Source organism: Ambystoma mexicanum, chromosome 6p (genome assembly GCF_040938575.1).
Source record: "Ambystoma mexicanum isolate Mex_15411 chromosome 6p, UKY_AmexF1_1, whole genome shotgun sequence".
NCBI lineage: Eukaryota > Metazoa > Chordata > Amphibia > Caudata > Ambystomatidae > Ambystoma > Ambystoma mexicanum.
In genome coordinates this window covers 28,414,099-28,435,071 of record NC_090935.1, presented here as the reverse complement: position 1 = coordinate 28,435,071, position 20,973 = coordinate 28,414,099, and the positions used below count along the sequence as shown (strand labels likewise).

At 49.4% G+C, this 20,973-nt stretch overlaps 1 protein-coding gene across 1 annotated transcript in view; it reads left to right on the top strand.

Annotated features, from left to right (window-relative positions):
• The window catches only part of LOC138511172 (CMRF35-like molecule 5), a 147,569-nt gene that overhangs the window by 36,433 nt on the left and 90,163 nt on the right, over positions 1–20,973 (top strand). Inside the window, exon 3 of the mRNA XM_069626679.1 lies at positions 17,005–17,125. Within this exon, the coding sequence (XP_069482780.1) occupies positions 17,005–17,125 (121 nt within the window). The remainder of the gene's footprint in view (positions 1–17,004; positions 17,126–20,973) is intronic.

Sequence of the window (20,973 nt, the reverse complement as noted above, 5' to 3'; positions counted from 1 at the left end):
TTCTAGAGTTATTTGGGTTAGTGGAGGGGCCTATTGTCACGGATGATGGGAACCAGCGGATTATCCTCCAAATCTGATACATCAACGTCCACCTCCCCTTTCTCCTCACTTGTCTCTTTCGGAACGGTTTCTCGTCTGGAGGCCTTGTTCTTGGGCTTCTTCTTCTTTGTGAAGAGGTACGGCCGTCCACGGGAAGAAGCCACCCTGATCCCCTGATAAACAAGGAAGCAGCCGGCCCCCGTCCCGCAGAAACCAAGACGAGAGGAAAAAAGCAGCCGCTAAAAAAAACCTCTCTACGGATGTAGTTGGTACGGATGCTGTGCAGGAAGAGATGACTGGAGAGCCCGGGAAATGCAGGAAAAAACCGGAGCAGGAGAATCAAGGTAAGTCTCTCGGTGCAGCAGTAAGCTGGATAGTCCGGAGATGCTGATACTGAGCTAGGAGCAGTGCGAGGGACTGGAATGGAAGCACCGCCAGGAACCAGGAACGAGATCCGGGAGAAAGGAAGGAGAGGAGAAACCCCAAAAGGTAAGAGGACCGAGAAGGCGGAAAGGCAGAAAAAGGGAAAGAAGGGGGAGAAGCTGAGTGAAAGGATACCGCGATAGACTCCGCGGAAAATGGCAACAGGAAAAAGCACGGAAAACAACGTAGCACGGCAACCAGGAAAAGGAAACAAAGTTGCAACGCACAGAGCCCAGGGGAGGGCGTGGTTAAATACAGAAACAAGAGAAAAAGACTAGACCGTCAAACCAGGAAGTGAAAGGAAAAAACACGGAACAATCTAATGGCGCCGCCAACGCCAAGCCTTCCATAACCGCCAGCGACCACCAAAAGACGGCGGCATGACAGTATGCCCCCCCTCAAGAAACACCCCCCCCCGGCTTACCCGGGAACAGACGGTGAAACCGCTGAACCAACGCCGGAGCGTGCACATGAGACACCGGTTCCCAGGAGTCCTCTGAGTGGGGGTACCCTTTCCAGTGGATGAGATACTCCAAGCGACCCCGCCGATAGCGGGAGTCACGAACGGAGTATCTCATCCACTGGAAAGGGTACCCCCACTCAGAGGACTCCTGGGAACCGGTGTCTCATGTGCACGCTCCGGCGTTGGTTCAGCGGTTTCACCGTCTGTTCCCGGGTAAGCCGGGGGAGGTGTCTCTTGGGGGGGGCATACTGTCATGCCGCCGTCTTTTGGTGGTCGCTGGCGGTTATGGAAGGCTTGGCGTTGGCGGCGCCATTAGATTGTTCCGTGTTTTTAAGATGGTGTTGGCCTGGTTGAAGCGCTCAAACTGTCGTTCTAAAGGGTCCTGCTTGTTGGAGAAGACATTTCCCTGGAGTGCAGTCTCATGTTGGCAGTATTCTGCCCGAACTCTAAGGCGGATATCACACGTTTGTTTTTCTTTAGGATCTGGTGTTGCAGATTTCCTCCTTAAGTCGTTGGAAAGCTCGGTTTGCCTCAGAAGACCAGACAAAGGGCATTGAAGTCTTTTTTAACAGCCTCGTAATGGGAAGAACTCGATCCGAGAAACCTTGGATGAATTTGCGATAAAAATTGGCTAGCCCTAGAAACCTTTGGACGTCTTTGATGAAATGGGGTGTAGGCCATTGCAATATGGCATCGATCTTAGTGGGAACCATGCGGATTCCTTCCAAAGACATGATAAAGCCAAGGTAGTTGACCTCGGAGGCTTGAAAAATGCATTTATCAGCATTGGCCTTAAGTAGATTGTCTCGCAGTCTTTGAAGGCTTTGGTGGAGGTGATCAGAATGGAGTTGGGCGTTTTTAGAATAAACCAGAATGTCGTCAAGATAGACGACGGCACAATGGAAAAGTAGATCAGAAAAGATGCGATCCATGAATCTTTGGAATATCGATGGAGCGTTGACTAGGCCAAAGGGCATGACACAATATTCGTAGTGTCCGAAGGGAGTGCGAAAGGCCGTCTTCCATTCATCACCTGCTCGTATCCGCAAAAGGTGGTAGGCTCTTCTTAAATCGATTTTGGAAAAGACTTTCGCCCCTTGAACTGCTTCCAGAATGTCTCCAATATGTGGCATGGGATAACTATCCCTAAGCGTGACTTGGTTTAGGCCCCTATAATCAATGCAAGGACGAAGTTCATTGGAACCTTTCTTTGGAACAAAAAAAAGTGAAGCCCCAGCAGGAGAGAATGAAGGTCGGATCAGGCCATGATGTGAATTAGAATCCAGATATTCCTTGAGAGCCTTCTTTTCTTTGAGAGAAAGAGAAAACATTCGTCCAAAAGGGGCAACAGCATTGGGCTGGAGAATGATCTGACAATCCTCTGGTCTATGCGGAGGTAACTCCTGCGGGCCATCGTCCGTAAACACCTCCTGATAGCGGAGATATTCTTTAGGGATGCTGTTTACCTTCAATACATCTGAACTGGAGGTTATATCTGGAAAAACGTGGACAGAAGTATGCATGGTCTGCGAAGAACATGACCGACGACAAAATGTTGAAGTAAAAGACAGTTGATTCTTTGTCCAATCAATGGTCGGGTTATGCTTCCGAAGCCAAGAGATTCCCAGGATTACTGGAAAATGCGCTGCTCGGATAAGGTCGAATTGAATGGTTTCGTTGTGATGTAGGATCTTCATCTGCATAGGAGATGTGGTATGGGTGATAAGACCCGAGCTGAGTGGTCTACCATCCACACCTTCCACCTTTTGGTCCTCGTCTTTCTGCAAACGGCGAATACCGACCTTTTCCGCCCAAACCAAGTCCATAAAGCAACCAGCAGCGCCGCAATCCAGTAGAGCCAGAACCTCATAGGACTGCTAAGAGATGCATAACTCTACTCCGACTACCATGAGATGGTTGTCTTCTGTAGTAAGCATGGGTGTGACTGATAAAGAAACGAAGGGACCAAGAAATCCCCCTCGGTAACTTGTCCCTACTAGCTCCGAGGACTGGCGTTTCCCGAACGTCTTGGTGGTACATTAGGGCAGTCTCTAAGAATATGCTGGTTAGATCCACAATACATACACAAGTTGTTCTCCCTGTGTCTTCTTCTTTCTTCCGAGGTGAGTGGCCCTCGAGTAGTCCCAATTTGCATTGGCTCTTCTTTCGACATACAGGTAGGAGAAGGAGAGGTAATCCCAGGATCAGGCGTAGCAGGAAATCCACGCTGTTTTCGACGTTCAGACCGCCGTTCTGAGAGACGGAAATCCAGCTGAACCACTGTAGACCACAAGTCGGTTAAGGTGGCTGGTCTGGTTACCCTTGCTAATTCATCTTTAAGGTCTTCCCTTAATCCTCGGCGAAAAATGGTGTACTGAGCGTTCTCTTGCCAGCCTGCGTCTGCAGCCACCCGTTTAAAGCGGGAGATGTAGGACAGAAGATCTGAACTTCCCTGTCGAATGTCCAGTAACTGTTCACTGGCGACTACCGCAGTCTCTTGCCTCTCGAAGGCCAATTTGAACTGGGCGGTGAAACCGGCGTAATCGTGTAGTAACGGGCTGGCACCGGTCACAAGCGGAGTAGCCCAGGAAAGAGCGTTACCCGTAAGGTTAGAAATTAGAAAACCTATGCGGGCTGCATCTGAGGCATATGTCTGAGGTCTGAAGGTGAAATAGATTATGCAAGCCTCCATGAATTCCTTAAATCTAGTAGGTGAACCATCATATTTACCGCAGGCTAAGGGCATGGGAGGCAGATCACTCCGGGACTGTTCGAAGTGGTCGACTCGCTGTCTCAAAGCAGCGTTTTCGGCCTTCACAGCCTGTAATTCTAATGTCACATTCTGCATTGCGGTGAGCAGCTCTTGGATCTGTTCCGGAATAGACATTGTAATCCCTTTCTGGTGTTGCAAACTGTCACGGATGATGGGAACCAGCGGATTATCCTCCAAATCTGATACATCAACGTCCACCTCCCCTTTCTCCTCACTTGTCTCTTTCGGAACGGTTTCTCGTCTGGATGCCTTGTTCTTGGGCTTCTTCTTCTTTGTGAAGAGGTACGGGCGTCCACGGGAAGAAGCCACCCTGATCCCCTGATAAACAGGGAAGCAGCCGGCCCCCGTCCCGCAGAAACCAAGACGAGAGGAAAAAAGCAGCCGCTAATAAAAACCTCTCTACGGATGTAGTTGGTACGGATGCTGTGCAGGAAGAGATGACTGGAGAGCCCGGGAAATGCAGGAAAAAACCGGAGCAGGAGAATCAAGGTAAGTCTCTCGGTGCGGCAGTAAGCTGGATAGACCGGAGATGCTGATACTGAGCCAGGAGCAGTGCGAGGGACTGGAATGGAAGCACCGCCAGGAACCAGGAACGAGATCTGGGAGAAAGGAAGGAGAGGAGAAACCCCGAAAGGTAAGAGGACCGAGAAGGCGGAAAGGCAGAAAAAGGGAAAGAAGGGGGAGAAGCTGAGTGAAAGGATACCGTGATAGACTCCGCGGAAAATGGCAACAGGAAAAAGCACGGAAAACAACGTAGCACGGCAACCAGGAAAAGGAAACAAAGTTGCAACGCACAGAGCCCAGGGGAGGGCGTGGTTAAATACAGAAACAAGAGAAAAAGACTAGACCGTCAAACCAGGAAGTGAAAGGAAAAAACACGGAACAATCTAATGGCGCCGCCAACGCCAAGCCTTCCATAACCGCCAGCGACCACCAAAAGACGGCGGCATGACACCTATGCTCTGATCTGACTCCTCACTCGGCGTCTCACTTTCACTAAATCTTACTTTGTGATTCACTTTCTGGAATTGTGGTACTTCTAACTTGTATTCTTTGTCTGAATAAGGGAGGAAGTTTTGAATTCTTTAATTTCTTTGTCAGTTTCTTCTACATATTTTGAAAATTGTCATATGGGTATTTATTTATTTTCCTCATGTTCTCTCTCACACACCCTTTCTCTTCCCTCTCTTACTAGCTATGCCCCCTCACTTTACGTTCTCTCTCTCACGCCCTTTCTCTTCCCTCTCTTAATAGCTATGCCCCCTCACTTTCTCTCTTATACACCTTTTCTCTTCCCTCTTAATAGCTATGCCCTCCCACTTTCTGTCTCCCACACCCTTTCTATTCCCTCTTACTAGCTATGCCCTCCCACTTTCTGTCTCCCACACCCTTTCTATTCCCTCCTACAAGCTATGCCATCCCACATTCTTTCTCACACACCCTTTCTATTCCCTCTTACTAGCTATGCCCTCCCACTTTCTCTCTTCCACACCCTTTCTATTCCCTCTTAATAGCTATGCCCCCTCCTTATCTCTCTTCCACACCCTTTCTATTCCCTCTTACTAGCTATGCCATCCCACTTTCTCTCTTCCACACCCTTTCTATTCCCTCTTACTAGCTATTCCCCCTCATTTTCTCTCTTCCACACCCTTTCTATTCCCTCTTAATAGCTATGCCCCCCCACTTTCTCTCTCACACACCCTTTCTATTCCCTCTTACTAGCTATGCCCCCTCACCTTCTCTCTCACACACCCTATCTCTTCCCTCTTTTAATAGGTATACCCCTCACCTTCTCTCTCTCATGCCATTTCTCTTCCCTCTCTTAATAGCTATATGCCTCACTTTCTCTCTCATACACCCTTTCTCTTCCCTCTTACTAGCTATTCCTCTCACTTTCTCTCTCTCGCACCCTTTCTATTCCCTCTTACTAGCTATGCCCTCCCACGTTCTCTCTTCCACACCCTTTCTATTCCCTCTTAATAGTTATGCCCTCCCACTTTCTCTCTTCCACACCCTTTCTATTCCCTCTTAATAGCTATCCCCTCCCACTTTCTCTCTCACACACCCTTTTTATTCCCTCTTACTAGCTATTCCTCTCACTTTCTCTCTCTCACGCCCTTTCTCTTCCCTCTCTTAATAGCTATGCCGCCCCACTTTCTGTCTCCCACACCCTTTCTATTCCCTCTTACTAGCTATGCCGCCGCACTTTCTGTCTCCCACACCCTTTCTATTCCCTCTTACTAGCTATGCCCTCCCACTTTCTCTCTCACACGCCCTTTCTATTCCCTCTTACTAGCTATGCCCCCTCACTTTCTCTCTCACACACCCTATCTCTTTCCTCTCTTAATAGGTATACCCCTCACTTTGTCTCTTCCACACCCTATCTCTTCCCTCTTTTACTAGCTATGCCCACTCACTTTCTCTCTCTCACGCCCTTTCTCTTCCCTCTCTTAATAGCTATGCCGCCTCACGTTCACTCTCATACACCCTTTCTCTTCCCTCTTACTAGCTATGCCCTCTCGCTTTCTCTCTTCCACACCCTTTCTCTTCCCTCTTACTAGCTATACCCCTCACTTTTTCTCTTCCACACCCGTTCTCTTCCCTCTCTTACTAGCTATGCCCCTTCACTTTCTCTCTCTCACATCCTTTCTCTTCCTTCTCTTAATAGCTTTGCCCCCTCACTTTCTCTCTCACACACCCTTTCTCTTCCCTCTTACTAGCTGTACCCCTCAATTTCTCTCCCTCACACCCTTTCTCTTCCCTATCTTACTAGCTATGCCCCCTCACTTTCTCTCTTCCACGCCCTTTCTCTTCCCTCTTACTAGCTATACCCCCCACTTTCTGTCTTCCACACCCTTTCGCTTCCCTCTCTTACTAGCTATGCCCCCTCACTTTCTCTCTTCCACACCCTTTCTCTTCCATCTCTTACTAGCTATGCCCCCTCACCTTCTCCCTCACCCTTTCCCTTCCCTCTTACTAGTTATGCCATCTCACTTTCTATCTTCCACACCCTTTCTCTTCCCTCTCTTACTAGCTATGCCCCCTCACTTTCTCCCTCACCCTTTCCCCTCCCTCTTACTAGTTATGCCATCTCACTTTCTATCTTCCACACCCTTTCTCTTCCCTCTTACAAGCTATACCTCTCACTTCACTCTTCCACACCCTTTCTCTTCCCTCTCTTAATAGCTATGCCCCCTCGCTTTCTCTCTCACACACCCTCTCTCGTCCCTCTCTTAATAGGTATACCCTTCACTTTCTCTCTTCCACACCATTTCTCTTCCATCTCTTACTAGCTATGCCCCCTCACTTTCTCCCTCACCCTTTCTCTTCCCTCTTGCAAGCTATACCCCTCACTTTCTCTCTTCCACACCTGTTCTCTTCCCTCTTACTAGCTATACCCCCTCATTTTCTCTCTTCCACACCCTTTCTCGTCCCTCTTTTACTAGCTATGACCCTTCAATTTCTTTCTCTCACGCCCTTTCTCTTCCCTCTCTCAATAGCTATGCACTCTCACTTTCTCTCTCTCTCACACCCTTTCTCTTCCCTATCTTAATAGCTATGTACCCTCAATTTCTCTCTCACACACATTCCTTCTTGTATCTCGTGCAAACTATTCCTCTCCTCTCTCACGTCTTCTCGCGCTCTCACTTTCCTCCCTGCCATACTTTCTCATTCTGTCTTTCTCTTCCCTGCCTTGCCAGCTATGTCATCCTCTCTCTGTAGTGCCCCCACTCCCTCTCTCTCACATTACTAGTTATGCCTCTCCCCTCTCTCTCCCTCTCTATCTCTCTCACACTATGTTTTCTCCCTTGTAAGCTATCTTTCTCTCTCACATACCCTTTCTCTTCACTCTCTTCCTAGCTATGCCTCCTCACTTTCTCTCTCACATATCCTTTCTCTTCCCTCTTACTAGCTATGCCCTCTCACTTTCTCTCTCAGACACCCTTTCTCTTCCATCTTACTAGCTATGCCCCTCACTTTCTGTCTTCCACACCCTTTCGCTTCCCTCTCTTACTAGCTATGCCCCTTCACTTTCTGTCTTCCACACCCTTTCTCTTCCCTCTTACTAGCTATACCCCTCACTTTTTCTCTTCCACACCCGTTCTCTTCCCTCTCTTACTAGCTATGCCCCTTCACTTTCTCTCTCTCACATCCTTTCTCTTCCTTCTCTTAATAGCTTTGCCCCCTCACTTTCTCTCTCACACACCCTATCTCTTTCCTCTCTTAATAGGTATACCCCTCACTTTGTCTCTTCCACACCCTATCTCTTCCCTCTTTTACTAGCTATGCCCCCTCACTTTCTCTCTTCCACGCCCTTTCTCTTCCCTCTTACTAGATATACCCCTTACTTTCTGTCTTCCACACCCTTTCGCTTCCCTCTCTTACTAGCTATGCCCCTTCACTTTCTGTCTTCCACACCCTTTCTCTTGCCTCTTACTAGCTATACCACTCACTTTTTCTCTTCCACACCCGTTCTCTTCCCTCTCTTACTAGCTATGCCCCTTCACTTTCTCTCTCTCACATCCTTTCTCTTCCTTCTCTTAATAGCTTTGCCCCCTCACTTTCTCTCTCACACACCCTATCTCTTTCCTCTCTTAATAGGTATACCCCTCACTTTGTCTCTTCCACACCCTATCTCTTCCCTCTTTTACTAGCTATGCCCCCTCACGTTCTCTCTTCCACGCCCTTTCTCTTCCCTCTTACTAGCTATGCCCCCTCACTTTCTCCCTCACCCTTTCCCTTCCCTCTTACTAGTTATGTCATCTCACTTTCTATCTTCCACACCCTTTCTCTTCCCTCTTACAAGCTATGCCTCTCACTTCACTCTTCCACACCCTTTCTCTTCCCTCTCTTAATAGCTATGCCCCCTCACTTTCTCTCTCACACACCCTGTCTCGTCCCTCTCTTAATAGGTATACCCCTGACTTTCTCTCTTCCACACCCTTCCTCTTCCCTCTTATTAGCTATGCACCCTCCCTTTCTTTCTCGCACTCCCTGTCTCTTCCATCTCTTAATAGGTGTACCCCTCACTTTCTCTCTTCCACACCTGTTCTCTTCCCTCTTACTAGCTATACCCTCTCATTTTCTCTCTTCCACACCCTTTCTCGTCCCTCTTTTACTAGCTATGACCCTTCAATTGCTTTCTCTCACGCCCTTTCTCTTCCCTCTCTCAATAGCTATGCACTGTCACTTTCTCTCTCTCTCACACCCTTTCTCTTCCCTATCTTAATAGCTATGCACCCTCACTTTCTATCTCTCACATATCCTTTCTCTTCCATCTTACTAGCTATGCCCTCTCACTTTCTCTCTCAGACACCCTTTCTCTTCCCTCTTACTAGCTATGCCCTCTCACTTTCTCTCTCACACACATTTTCTCTTCCCTTTTACTAGCTATGCCTTCTCACTTTCTCTCTCAGACACCCTTTCTCTTCCCTCTCTTCCTAGCTATGCCTCCTCACTTTCTATCTCTCACATATCCTTTCTCTTCCATCTTACTAGCTATGCCCTCTCACTTTCTCTCTCAGACACCCTTTCTCTTCCCTCTTACTAGCTATGCCCTCTCACTTTCTCTCTCACACACATTTTCTCTTCCCTTTTACTAGCTATGCCTTCTCACTTTCTCTCTCACACACCCTTTCTCTTCCCTCTCACTAGCTGTGCCCCCTCACTTTATCTCTCTCGCACCCTTTCTCATCCCTCTCTTAATAGCTTGCCACCTCACTTTCTCACACACCCTTTCCCTTCCCTCTTACTAACTAAGCCCTCTTACTTTCTCTCTCACACACCCATTCTCTTTCCTCTTACTAGCTATACCCCTCACTTTCTCTCTCTCACACCCTTCGCTCTCTTAATAGGTATACTCCTCACTTTCTCCCTTCCACACCCCTTATCTTGCCTCTTACTAGCTATGCCGCTCACGTTCTGTCTCACACACCTTCCTTCTTGTATCTTGTGCAGGCAATTGCTCTCCTCACTCACATCTTCTCGCTCTCTCTCTTTCCTCCCTCCCATTCTTTCTCGTTTTGACTTTCTCTTCCCTTCCTTGCCAGCTATGGCATCCTCTCCCTGTAGTGCCCCCTTTCCCTCTCTCTCACACTCTTTGTCTTGTTACTAGTTATGCCTCTCCCCTCTCTCTACCTCTATGTCTCTCTCACACTGCGTTTTCCCCTTTTAAGCTATCTTTCTCACGCTCTCTCTCTTTCTCGCTGTCTCTCCTTCTCCCTCTCTCTTTCTCTCGCTGTCTTTAACTTCTCTATCTTGCTGGCCATGTCTCTCCTCCACCCTCTCGCACACACATTTGTTCACTTCTCTCTTTTACTAGCTTTTCCGCATCCTCTGACTCCCTCTATTTTGACTCTCTCACACAATCTTTCTCTCCTCTCTTGCTAGCGAGTTCTTTTTCCTCTCTACTTCTCCCTCTTGCTCACCTCTTCTCCCTCTTTCTCTCATTCTCTCTCTTTCTCTTCTGTCTCTTGCTAGTTATACTTCTATTGCCCTACCTCTATATTTCTGTCTATCCCTCTCTCTTTTACTACTTATGTCTCTCTCTTTGATCTATTCTTTTACTTTCTAGCTATCTTTTCTCTCTCCCTCGCTCTCACGCTCCCTCACTCCGTCTCTCTCTTCTGTCTCTTGCTAGCTATGTCTTTCTTCTCTCTCTCCCTTCCTATCTTTCTTACTCTCATTTTTTTCTCTCTTGATAGATGTCTCCTCTCTTTCTTTCTCCCTGTCTCTCTCTTTCTCCCTCTGCTGTTCTTTCTCTTTTGATTTCTCTCGTCTCGCCATCTTTTTCTGAAACTGCCAGCCATACTCCCCACCTCAGCACTTGCCTCAATTTTGTCCGAAAAGGCCTTCTGCAGATTTTAGATTAGTTATAGGGGATTGGCCGTTATTTAGTGGTTGGATGAGGAAGTCTTCTACCAACACTGCCGGCAAACAACCCCCTCTAAGAGTGTGGCAGTCAGATCTATTGGAATCGTACCAAAATGTAGCCCTCACAATTATGACGGCCGAAAAGGCTGACTTTTTTTGCACCCTCCTTACACCACATATTTATGTCGGGGGGTTTAGAATATAATATTAATATGGGGGGGTGCCGTGGGGGGTCTCCCCGCATATATATGTGGTGTAAAGGGGTTTAAAAAAAAGTCAGCATTTTCAGCCGTCGCAATAATCACATAGATCCGGTCCATGTCTGCGGATTCCAGCACAAAAGGGTGCATTCCGTAGGTGCCACCTTTTGTGCGTGGCCCTCTCCTGTTCCTTGTCGAGGGTCCCCCCTGCAGCCCGGAACTGCTAGGGGGCATCTTCTGCCCCTGATCGCCCACTTACATGCTGCAGGCTCCGGCTGCCAGCTTCCCTGCTTCTTGTGCACTCTACACAGGGAGGCACCGGAAGCACTGTGCTTTTGTGCACCACCTTTTGTTCCTCAGGCTTCCAGGAAACCGCTATCCCGGCTGCATACAGCTGGAGTCAGAGTTAAGTGCAAGTTGAATGTTTCATTATTATTATTATTATAAGGGTGTTTATTGAGAACAAACCTAGATTCTGAAAGCAACAAAGCACTTTTCAATTGAATAGGGAAGAACATGTTGAGGGGAGCACAGAAACAAGGGAGAGAGGGAGGCTAACAGGGGAGAGAGAGGGGGCAGTTTGGTAGTAAGGGATCTACAAGCATCCAGGCCAAAAAACAGTAGGGAGACAGTCACTCAGTCTCAGGTAGGATGGGGAGTGTAGGGTGTGTGGACCTAGGTGTAGAGTTCTATGTGATAGGCAGGTTGAGCTTTATGTGAGTCAGAAGCAGAGCTCAGTGTAGGTTGGGGTAGAGCTTTGTGTGAGTTGGAGGCAGTGCTCTGTGTAGGTTGGGGTAGAGCTTTCTGTGAGTTGGAGGCAGAACTCGGTGCAGGTTGGGGTAGAGCTATGTGTGAGTTGGAGGCAGGGCTCTGTGTAGGTTGGGGTAGAGCTTTGTGTGAGTTGGAGGCAGAACTCGGTGTAGGTTGGGGTAGAGCTATGTGTGAGTTGGAGGCAGGGCTCTGTGTAGGTGGGTGTGGAGCCCTGTGTGAGTTGGAGGCAGTGCTCTATGTAGCTGTGAGTGTTAGGCAGAACCATATGCAGTACCCTTTGGGAAAACTACACACAGTTAAGACTATAAGTGTCAGTACAAATTCACCTTTGGTACAAGCCTGTACTAAACATTAAGGTGGTAGCAGTGACTGAGCAGCCAGACTCATCTCAATAGTAAAGTGAGCAGTACAAGAGGTTACACAAGGGCTTGTAATCACTGTGATTCAAACAAACACTTACTCAAGGTTTCTTGGTAAAAGAATGTACATTTATTTACACAGTCATCTGGAAAACATTCCACTAGTAAGAGCAGCTCAATATCACAATCTGATATACCACAATACACAACCAATCAGTTTCTGAACAAGTTCAGCTCCCCTGAAGTGGGAGCAAAATGGCACTTCAGTTACTTTAAAAAGGGGTAAAAAGACAAGGTTAAAATAATCAAAAGCACAAATACTTTCAGAGGTAGGGCAAATAGTTTCAGTTCACTACAACCCGCAATTCAATTCAATAGGCCCGGGCCATAGTCAATGGTTCAGAGTCTTGTATAGGATAGCACAGTTCTGGTAGTAAACGGTTAAATCTTTGCCACGGTTTTTAGCAGTAGTTGGTCAGATGAAAAGTTAGATATTGGTTTAGTGAAAGACAAGCCTTCCAAGGTGGAAAAGTTTCATAAACTTTCACCATGGCCGAAAAGATGTCCAGACGGCGTTTGGATAGTACCTTTTAAGTGAAGAAAAGCTGTAGCTGAGGCAGTTGTTCCTGGCAGTTCCTGCAGATCTCGCTGTTCCTGAGCTTCAGTCATGGGGACAAGAAGGAGGACGTCGGGAGATTCCTGCACTGCCCAGGGAAGAGGCCGCAATCTTGGCTAAACGTCGGTTTAAGGTGTGAGTGCCTTAAAGACCACAAACTGGTATCCTTCCCACTGGCTATCCGTTTTCAACAGCACTCTGAAGAAAATTCGACCAGTATAGGGACGGTTTCCACGTGGCTTGTGAGTTGGTTGTTCCCACCAAACTCAAGGTTAGAAGTTAACCTTGAAGGGATTCTCTGTCGATGGAGTTTCAGGCAATTCAGACTTGCAGCAGGGCTTCACCGGTGGACCAGGAGTTGCAGCAGTCGTCTTCCTTAAGCTCGTCTTCGGTTCTTTCATTCCAGTGGTCGACTCTGCTTTCCAAGTCCCAGAGACCTGCTTTTAAACAGTTTTCTCTCATTCATTCCAGCCTAGCTACCACTCACCCAGCAGGGTGCCTGTCCTTGCCGGACAGTCAGCCAGCCAATCACACCAGAGTACATTCAGGTCTCCTATGAGACTAAGCACAGGGAGTTTTGGGCACCTCCCTCACATCCTGTCCACCCCAGACACTCAGGCGCCAGAGGAGGGCTTCAGCACTGCAGCCCGCCAAAGGCCAATGAACAAAGGGACCAAATCTGTTTTGGCGCACAGAGTTAAACACAAGAAGGACCTTTCCTAAAAGAAACGGCGAAAAAAGTCGAGCAGAGTCTGTTTTTACAGATAGGTCTTGGGCACCATATTGGAAAACATGGCTGACACAATTTTTTGCTACCGGTGTACGCGGTCGAGAAAAATCATGGTAATTTGTTACAAACCACTGCAACCAGCCATATCAAGTATAAAAGGGTAACATTTGACTGTTACATGAGTGTTTAGATTCAGGGGATGCTAGGCAACCCCTCCAGCACTCTACAGGAAGATAGTGTGTGATGGGTCTGTACATTTAAAAACACTAGTTTAATTTTACATGCTCTGGGAGACAGTAGTCAGTCCCAGAGAAGGTATTTAAATCTTGGGAAGTCTGAAAGACACCCCTGTGCCACTGCACTAAAGGTGCTGTGTGACACACAGAAAAAGATGATGCCTATGGAGTTGTTTTAAAACTCCATATCCCAAGAACACAAAAGTAAAACACACTCAAAATACATGAAAGAGTGGGAAAAAAAGCTCACACTTTTTCCAGGTAAATATTAAAGTTGCTGGGGGTCTCAAAAGGTAAGGGAAAGTAGCACATTCTTGAGAATTCTCCCTAACAGTAGAGCTCTGTGTGAGTTGGAGGCAGTGCTCTGTGTAGGTGGGGTAGAGCCCTGTGTGATTTGGAGGCAGTGCACTGTATAGGTGGGGGTAGTGCTATGTGTGAGTTGGAGGCAGTTCTCTGTGTAGGTGGGTGTAGCGCTATGTGTGAGTTGGAGGCAGTGCTCTGTGTAGGTGCAGTAGAGCCCTGTGTGAGTTGGCGGCAGTGCTCTGTGTAGGTGGGGGTAGCGCTATGTGTGAGTTGGAGGCAGTGCTCTGTGTAGGTGGGGTAGAGCCCTGTGTGATTTGGAGGCAGTGCTCTGTGTAGGTTGGGGTAGAGCTCTGGGTGAGTTGGAGGCAGTGCTCTGTGTAGGTGCAGTAGAGCCCTGTGTGAGTTGGCGTCAGTGCTCTGTGTAGGTGGGGTAGAGCTCTGTGTAAGTTGGAGGCAGTGCTCTGTGTAGGTGGGGTAGAGCCCTGTGTGATTTGGAGGCAGTGCTCTGTGTAGGTTGGGGTAGAGCTCTGGGTGAGTTGGAGGCAGTGCTCTGTGTAGGTGCAGTAGAGCCCTGTGTGAGTTGGCGGCAGTGCTCTGTGTAGGTGGGGTAGAGCTATGTGTGAGTTGGAGGCAGAGCTCAGTGTAGGTAGAGGTAGAGCTCTGTGTGAGTTGGAGGCAGAGCTCAGTGTAGGTAGAGGTAGAGCTATGTGTGAGTTGTAGGCAGAGCTCAGTGTAGGTAGAGGTGGGGCCCTGTGTGAGTTGGAGGCAGTGCTCTGTTTTGCGGGATGGTAAAGCTATGTTTGAGTTTGAGGCTGTGCTCTGTGTAGGTTGGGGTTTAGCTATGTGTGAGTTGGATGCAGTGTTCTGTGTAGAAGGGGGTAGAGCTCTGTTTGAGTTGGAGGCAGTGCTCAGTGTAGGTTGGGGTATAGCTTTCTGTGAGTTGGAGGCAGTGCTCTGTGTAGATGGGGGTAGAGCTCTGTGTGAGTTGGAGGCAGGCTCAGTGTAGGTGGGGTAGAGCTCTGTGCGAGTTGTAGGTAGTGCTCTGTGTAGGTTGGGGTAGAGCCCTCTGTGAATTGGAGGTAGTGCTCTGTGTAGGTTGGGGTAGAGCTCTGTGCGAGTTGGAGGCAGTGCTCTGTTTAGGTGGGGTAGAGCCCTGTGTGAATTGGAAGCAGAGCTCTGTGTTGGTTGGGGTAGAACACTGTGTGAGTTGGTGGCAGTGCACTGTATAGGTGGGGGTAGCGCTATGTGTGAGTTGGAGGCAGTGCTCTGTGTAGGTTGGGGTAGAGCTATGTGTGAGTTGGAGGCAGTGCCACTGTGTAGGTAGAGGTAGAGCTATGTGTGAGTTGGAGGCAGAGCTCAGTGTAGGTAGAGGTACAGCCCTGTGTGAGTTGGAGGCAGTGCTCTGTTTTGCGGGATGGTAAAGCTATGTTTGAGTTTGAGGCAGTGCTCTGTGTAGGTTGGGGTAGAGCTATGTGTGAGTTGGAGGCAGTGCTCTGTGTAGGTGGGGTAGAGCTCTGTGTGAGTTGGAGGCAGGCTCAGTGTAGGTGGGGTAGAGCTATGTGTGAGTTAGAGGCAGTGCTCTGTGTAGGTGGGGTAGAGCTCTGTGTGAGTTGGAGGCAGTGCTCTGTTTTGCGGGATGGTAAAGCTATGTTTGAGTTTGAGGCAGTGCTCTGTGTAGGTTGGGGTAGAGCTATGTGTGAGTTGGAGGCAGGCTCTGTGTAGGTGGGGTAGAGCTATGTGTGAGTTGGATGCAGTGCTCTGTGTAGATAGGGGTAGAGCTCTGTGTGAGTTGGAGGCAGTGCTCTGTGTAGGTGGTGGTAGCGCTATGTGTGAGTTGGAGGCAATGCTCTGTGTACGTTGGGGTAGAGCTCAGTGTGCGTTGGAGGCAGAGCTCAGTGTAGGTAGAGGTAGAGCTATGTGTGAGTTGGAGGCAGAGCTCAGTGTAGGTAGAGGTAGAGCTATGTGTGAGTTGGAGGCAGAGCTCAGTGTAGGTAGAGGTAGAGCCCTGTGTGAGTTGGAGGCAGTGCTCTGTTTTGCGGGATGGTAAAACTATGTTTGAGTTTGAGGCAGTGCTCTGTGTAGGTTAGGGTTTAGCTATGTGTGAGTTGGATGCAGTGTCCTGTGTAGATGGGGGTAGAGCTCTGTGTGAGTTGGAGGCAGTGCTCTGTGTAGATGGGGGTAGAACTCTGTGTGAGTTGGAGGCAGTGCTCTGTTTTGCAGGATGGTAAAGCTATGTTTGAGTTTGAGGCAGTGCTCTGTGTAGGTTGGGGTTTAGCTATGTGTGAGTTGGATGCAGTGCTCTGTGTAGATGGGGGTAGAGCTCTGTGTGAGTTGGAGGCAGTGCTCTGTGTAGATGAGGGTAGAGCTCTGTGTGCGTTGGAGGCAGTGCTCTGTGTAGATGGGGGTAGAACTCTGTGTGAGTTGGAGGCAGAGCTCAGTGTAGGTAGAGGTAGAGCTATGTGTGAGTTGGAGGCAGAGCTCAGTGTAGGTAGAGGTAGAGCTATGTGTGAGTTGGAGGCAGAGCTCAGTGTAGGTAGAGGTAGAGCCCTGTGTGAGTTGGAGGCAGTGCTCTGTTTTGCGGGATGGTAAAGCTATGTTTGAGTTTGAGGCAGTGCTCTGTGTAGGTTGGGGTTTAGCTATGTGTGAGTTGGATGCAGTGCTCTGTGTAGATGGGGGTAGAGCTCTGTGTGAGTTGGAGGCAGTGCTTTGTGTAGATGAGGGTAGAGCTCTGTGTGCGTTGGAGGCAGTGCTCTGTGTAGATGGGGGTAGAACTCTGTGTGAGTTGGAGGCAGAGCTCAGTGTAGGTAGCGGTAGAGCTATGTGTGAGTTGGAGGCAGAGCTCAGTGTAGGTAGAGGTACAGCCCTGTGTGAGTTGGAGGCAGTGCTCTGTTTTGCGGGATGGTAAAGCTATGTTTGAGTTTGAGGCAGTGCTCTGTGTAGGTTGGGGTTTAGCTATGTGTGAGTTGGATGCAGTGCTCTGTGTAGATGGGGGTAGAGCTCTGTGTGAGTTGGAGGCAGTGCTCAGTGTAGGTGGGGTAGAGCTCTGTGTGAGTTGGAGGCAGTGCTCTGTGTAGATGGTGGTAGAGCTCTGTGTGCGTTGGAGGCAGTGCTCTGTGTTGGTGGAGGTACTGGACATGTGTTGAGCCTTTTCATTCATAAATCGACTCAAAATGATTTAGATTCTGCTTACTGATTTATTCCTCTGCTTTTATCCCCAGATTCCGTCACCTTACAAACTCCTGCAGTGTCAGTGGGGTCACGTGTGCCCACGCTGACCGCCACGCCTTCAACATCCACCTACACTTCCTCTGTGGAAGTCAGGGAGTCGGTGGGCGCCCGGTAAGTCTCTCAGTACTTTGTGTCTGTCTTTGTTCATCTACTAAGAAGCGGCTCCATTACAGTGAGGGCTCTAGGGCTCATTCTGTTGGCTACTGTCAACTCCTGATTAATTCCCTACTAGCGACTCAGTGGATCTGCTCTCAACTACACTCGACTACACTGGCTAGAAGCTCAGAGACAGGGTTAATATGGGAGCTATACCCCCTTTTCTCTCTGCATGCATGCAGGGGTGGAAGGAAGAAGAAACGCAGCATGTCACTATCTTTAACTCAGGAGAACAGGGGACATCGACCCCCAAAAGGGATCCAAAATGTAGGACTAGGTTTTTGTTACAAAGTGACCTCCAGCCTTCTTAGGATTACTTGTAAGGTTTATTACCAAGTTCTCAAAGTACATTAAAAGCAAGTTACATGGAATACAAGTAAGATACATACGGTAGGAGAAACACTAGCTCCCATCACCCAGGCAGGGGGCTTCCTAACTGCCTGTGCTTGGAACCCTCACCCATACATCCTATCCTTCAGGGGACAACATTCCACATGACATCACAGCCTTCCTTCCTACCTTAACAAGCAATGCACAACAGTTGTATTACCTCTTTTACATAGAGGAAGTGACGAGAAGTCTGAAAAAGAGAATGCTGGGAAGTAAGGGGCAGTCTAAACCCGATGGGCAAAAGAAAGTATGAAACCCTTGCCCTACCAATCCGCTGCTTTATTCAGATGCATCAGAAGGGGTAGAGGCACCGCAGAGGGAGGGACAAAATTGAAACCTTGGAACCAGCAGCTGATGAGGCCTAGATCAGCGATGACACCAAGAGCCCTGCGAGCTGGAGGCACTCTGACCTTGGTTTAGTCGGTTTGGCGTAGCTAGGAACCAGAAAACCATAGGCGCCATATGGTTTCTCAGTTCTATAGGCAGCAGCAGTGTGATGTATGTACAGATTAAAAGACAGATTAGCAGAGAGGCTGTGAATGAAGCAAGACCAGGGACCACTGGTTGAGGCTCATGGAGAGTCCTGGAGACCACATCACCCGAAGCGTAAAGGGCTCGAGAGGCCATCAGTGCTGTGGAGACTGAGCTAGATGGTTGGAACGAGAAGTTGGTGTGCTGTGAGTGCGCACTAGAGAGTTTCACCTCTCTTCTGAAGCTGTGACCATCAGAAACACAGCTACCATGAGGAAAGAGAAATGTAGTTCACGTGAGAGGTGGGGAAAGCTATTGAGGCAACCAGTGCGGAGAGGCCTTGAGCCAGACCCAAAGGTGAGAGAGAAAGAGGACAAGAGGAAGAGGAGGGAGGAGGCAAGGAATGTCCACAAAGTACAAAAGCATAATAACTGGTGAACGTGCATTCGTCCGTTCTCCTCTTCATCCCCTTTGGATCTAGGGAGGTGAGTCTGCTATGCAATACCCCACCTAGGGGACAGGGCAAGTGGGATCCCGCTGGGGATGACACACCCCACCCTCTTGGGTGACAAGGACTGCCCAAGTAAGGTTTTCATTTCAGCTCCCTTCACTGCAAAATCCCAAATTGTTTTTGGTTACATGGGAACTGAACTGGGCCACCATGTTCACTGCCCCTTTAAAGTGGACCGCTTGTTTTATGACCTATATTTGCTGCAGCCTTTTGTGAAAACCAGAACCAATGGAATCTTCCATTCCAGAGAGAGACCTAAATACACCCGAACGACAACAGAGTGAGAGAGAATCAGCCGGAGAGTGAGAAACACAGGCTTGTGCAGCCGAGCAGAGGAGGGAGTCGCTCCCTCCCAGGAGGAGCAGAGCCGGAAAGCCATGCAGTCGGCATGGTGGGTGGGGACCCGAGGCAGACCGTGGAACATTGCCACTTGGACGAAGGTGGAGATCGCAATGACCACGGGAGCTCTAAGAAAAGAAGCTAAGGCAAAAAAAGTCCTGAAGAGGAAGAATCGACGTGAGAAAGCTGCTGCCCGCGCAGACCAGATCCAGGTCAAGAGTGCAGGTTTGTGCTGGCCTGAGAGACCGCCTCCACTACCGAGCACGGCCACCGTAGAAAAGATATGCAGTATCACATGAGTAGCGGGTGGAGAGTGGTGAGGCCTCATCCTAGCCAACACATTGCTAACAATCTGAAAACCCCATGAGGGGGTGCGAAACGGGTAACCAAAGCAGGGCTGAGCAGGCCGTAGCCCACACAGGCTGATAATCCAAAGACCCCATGAGGGGGTGCCGAAACTGGTAACCAAAGCAGGGCTGAGCAGGCCGTAGCCCACACAGGCTGATAATCCAAAGACCTCAGGAGGAGGTGAGAGAAACCACAACCAAAACCGGGCGAAACATGGTTGTAGCCCACACGGGGTGATAATCCAAAGACCCCAGGGGGGGTGAGAGAAACCACAACCAAAACCTGGCGAAACATGGCTGTAGCCCACACGGGCTGATAATCCAAAAACCCCAGGGGGCGGTGAGAGAAACCACAACCAAAACCGGGCGAAACATGGTTGTAGCCCACATAGGCTGATAATCCAAAGACCCCATGAGGGGGTGCCGAAACTGGTAACCAAAGCAGGGCTGAGCAGGCCGTAGCCCACACAGGCTGATAATCCAAAGACCCCAGGAGGAGGTGAGAGAAACCACAACCAAAACCGGGCGAAACATGGTTGTAGCCCACACGGGCTGATAATCCAAAAACCCCAGGGGGGGTGAGCGAAACTACAACCAAAACCGGGCGAAACATGGCTGTAGCCCACATAGGCTGATAATCCAAAGACCCCAGGGGGGGTGAGCGAAACCACAACCAAAACCGGGCGAAACATGGTTGTAGCCCACACGGGCTGATAATCCAAAAACCCCAGGGGGGGTGAGCGAAACTACAACCAAAACCGGGCGAAACATGGCTGTAGCCCACACAGGCTGATAATCCAAAGACCCCAGGGGGGGTGAGCGAAACCACAACCAAAACCGGGCGAAACATGGTTGTAGCCCACACGGGCTGATAATCCAAAGACCCCAGGGGGGGTGAGCGAAACCACAACCAAAACCGGGCGAAACATGGCTGTAGCCCACACAGGCTGATAATCCAAAGACCCCAGGGGGGGTGAGAGAAACCACAACCAAAACCTGGCGAAACATGGCTGTAGCCCACACGGGCTGATAATCCAAAAACCCCAGGGGGGGTGAGAGAAACCACAACCAAAACCGGGCGAAACATGGTTGTAGCCCACACAGGCTGATAATCCAAAGACCCCATGAGGGGGTGCCGAAACTGGTAACCAAAGCAGGGCTGAGCAGGCCGTAGCCCACACAGGCTGATAATCCAAAGACCCCAGGAGGAGGTGAGAGAAACCACAACCAAAACCGGGCGAAACATGGTTGTAGCCCACACGGGCTGATAATCCAAAAACCCCAGGGGGGGTGAGCGAAACTACAACCAAAACCGGGCGAAACATGGCTGTAGCCCACACAGGCTGATAATCCAAAGACCCCAGGGGGGGTGAGCGAAACCACAACCAAAACCGGGCGAAACATGGTTGTAGCCCACACGGGCTGATAATCCAAAGACCCCAGGGGGGGTGAGCGAAACCACAACCAAAACCGGGCGAAACATGGCTGTAGCCCACACAGGCTGATAATCCAAAGACCCCAGGGGGGGTGAGAGAAACCACAACCAAAACCTGGCGAAACATGGCTGTAGCCCACACGGGCTGAAAATTCAAAGACCCCAGGGGGGGTGAGAGAAACCACAACCAAAAGCTGGTTGAGCATGCCCGTAGCCCACCCTAATCTGAAAGGTGTGTAGACAACATAACCAGTGCACATTAGCACTGGATGTGGCCGAAGGGTAGACAACGTAACACGTGCCCAGTTGC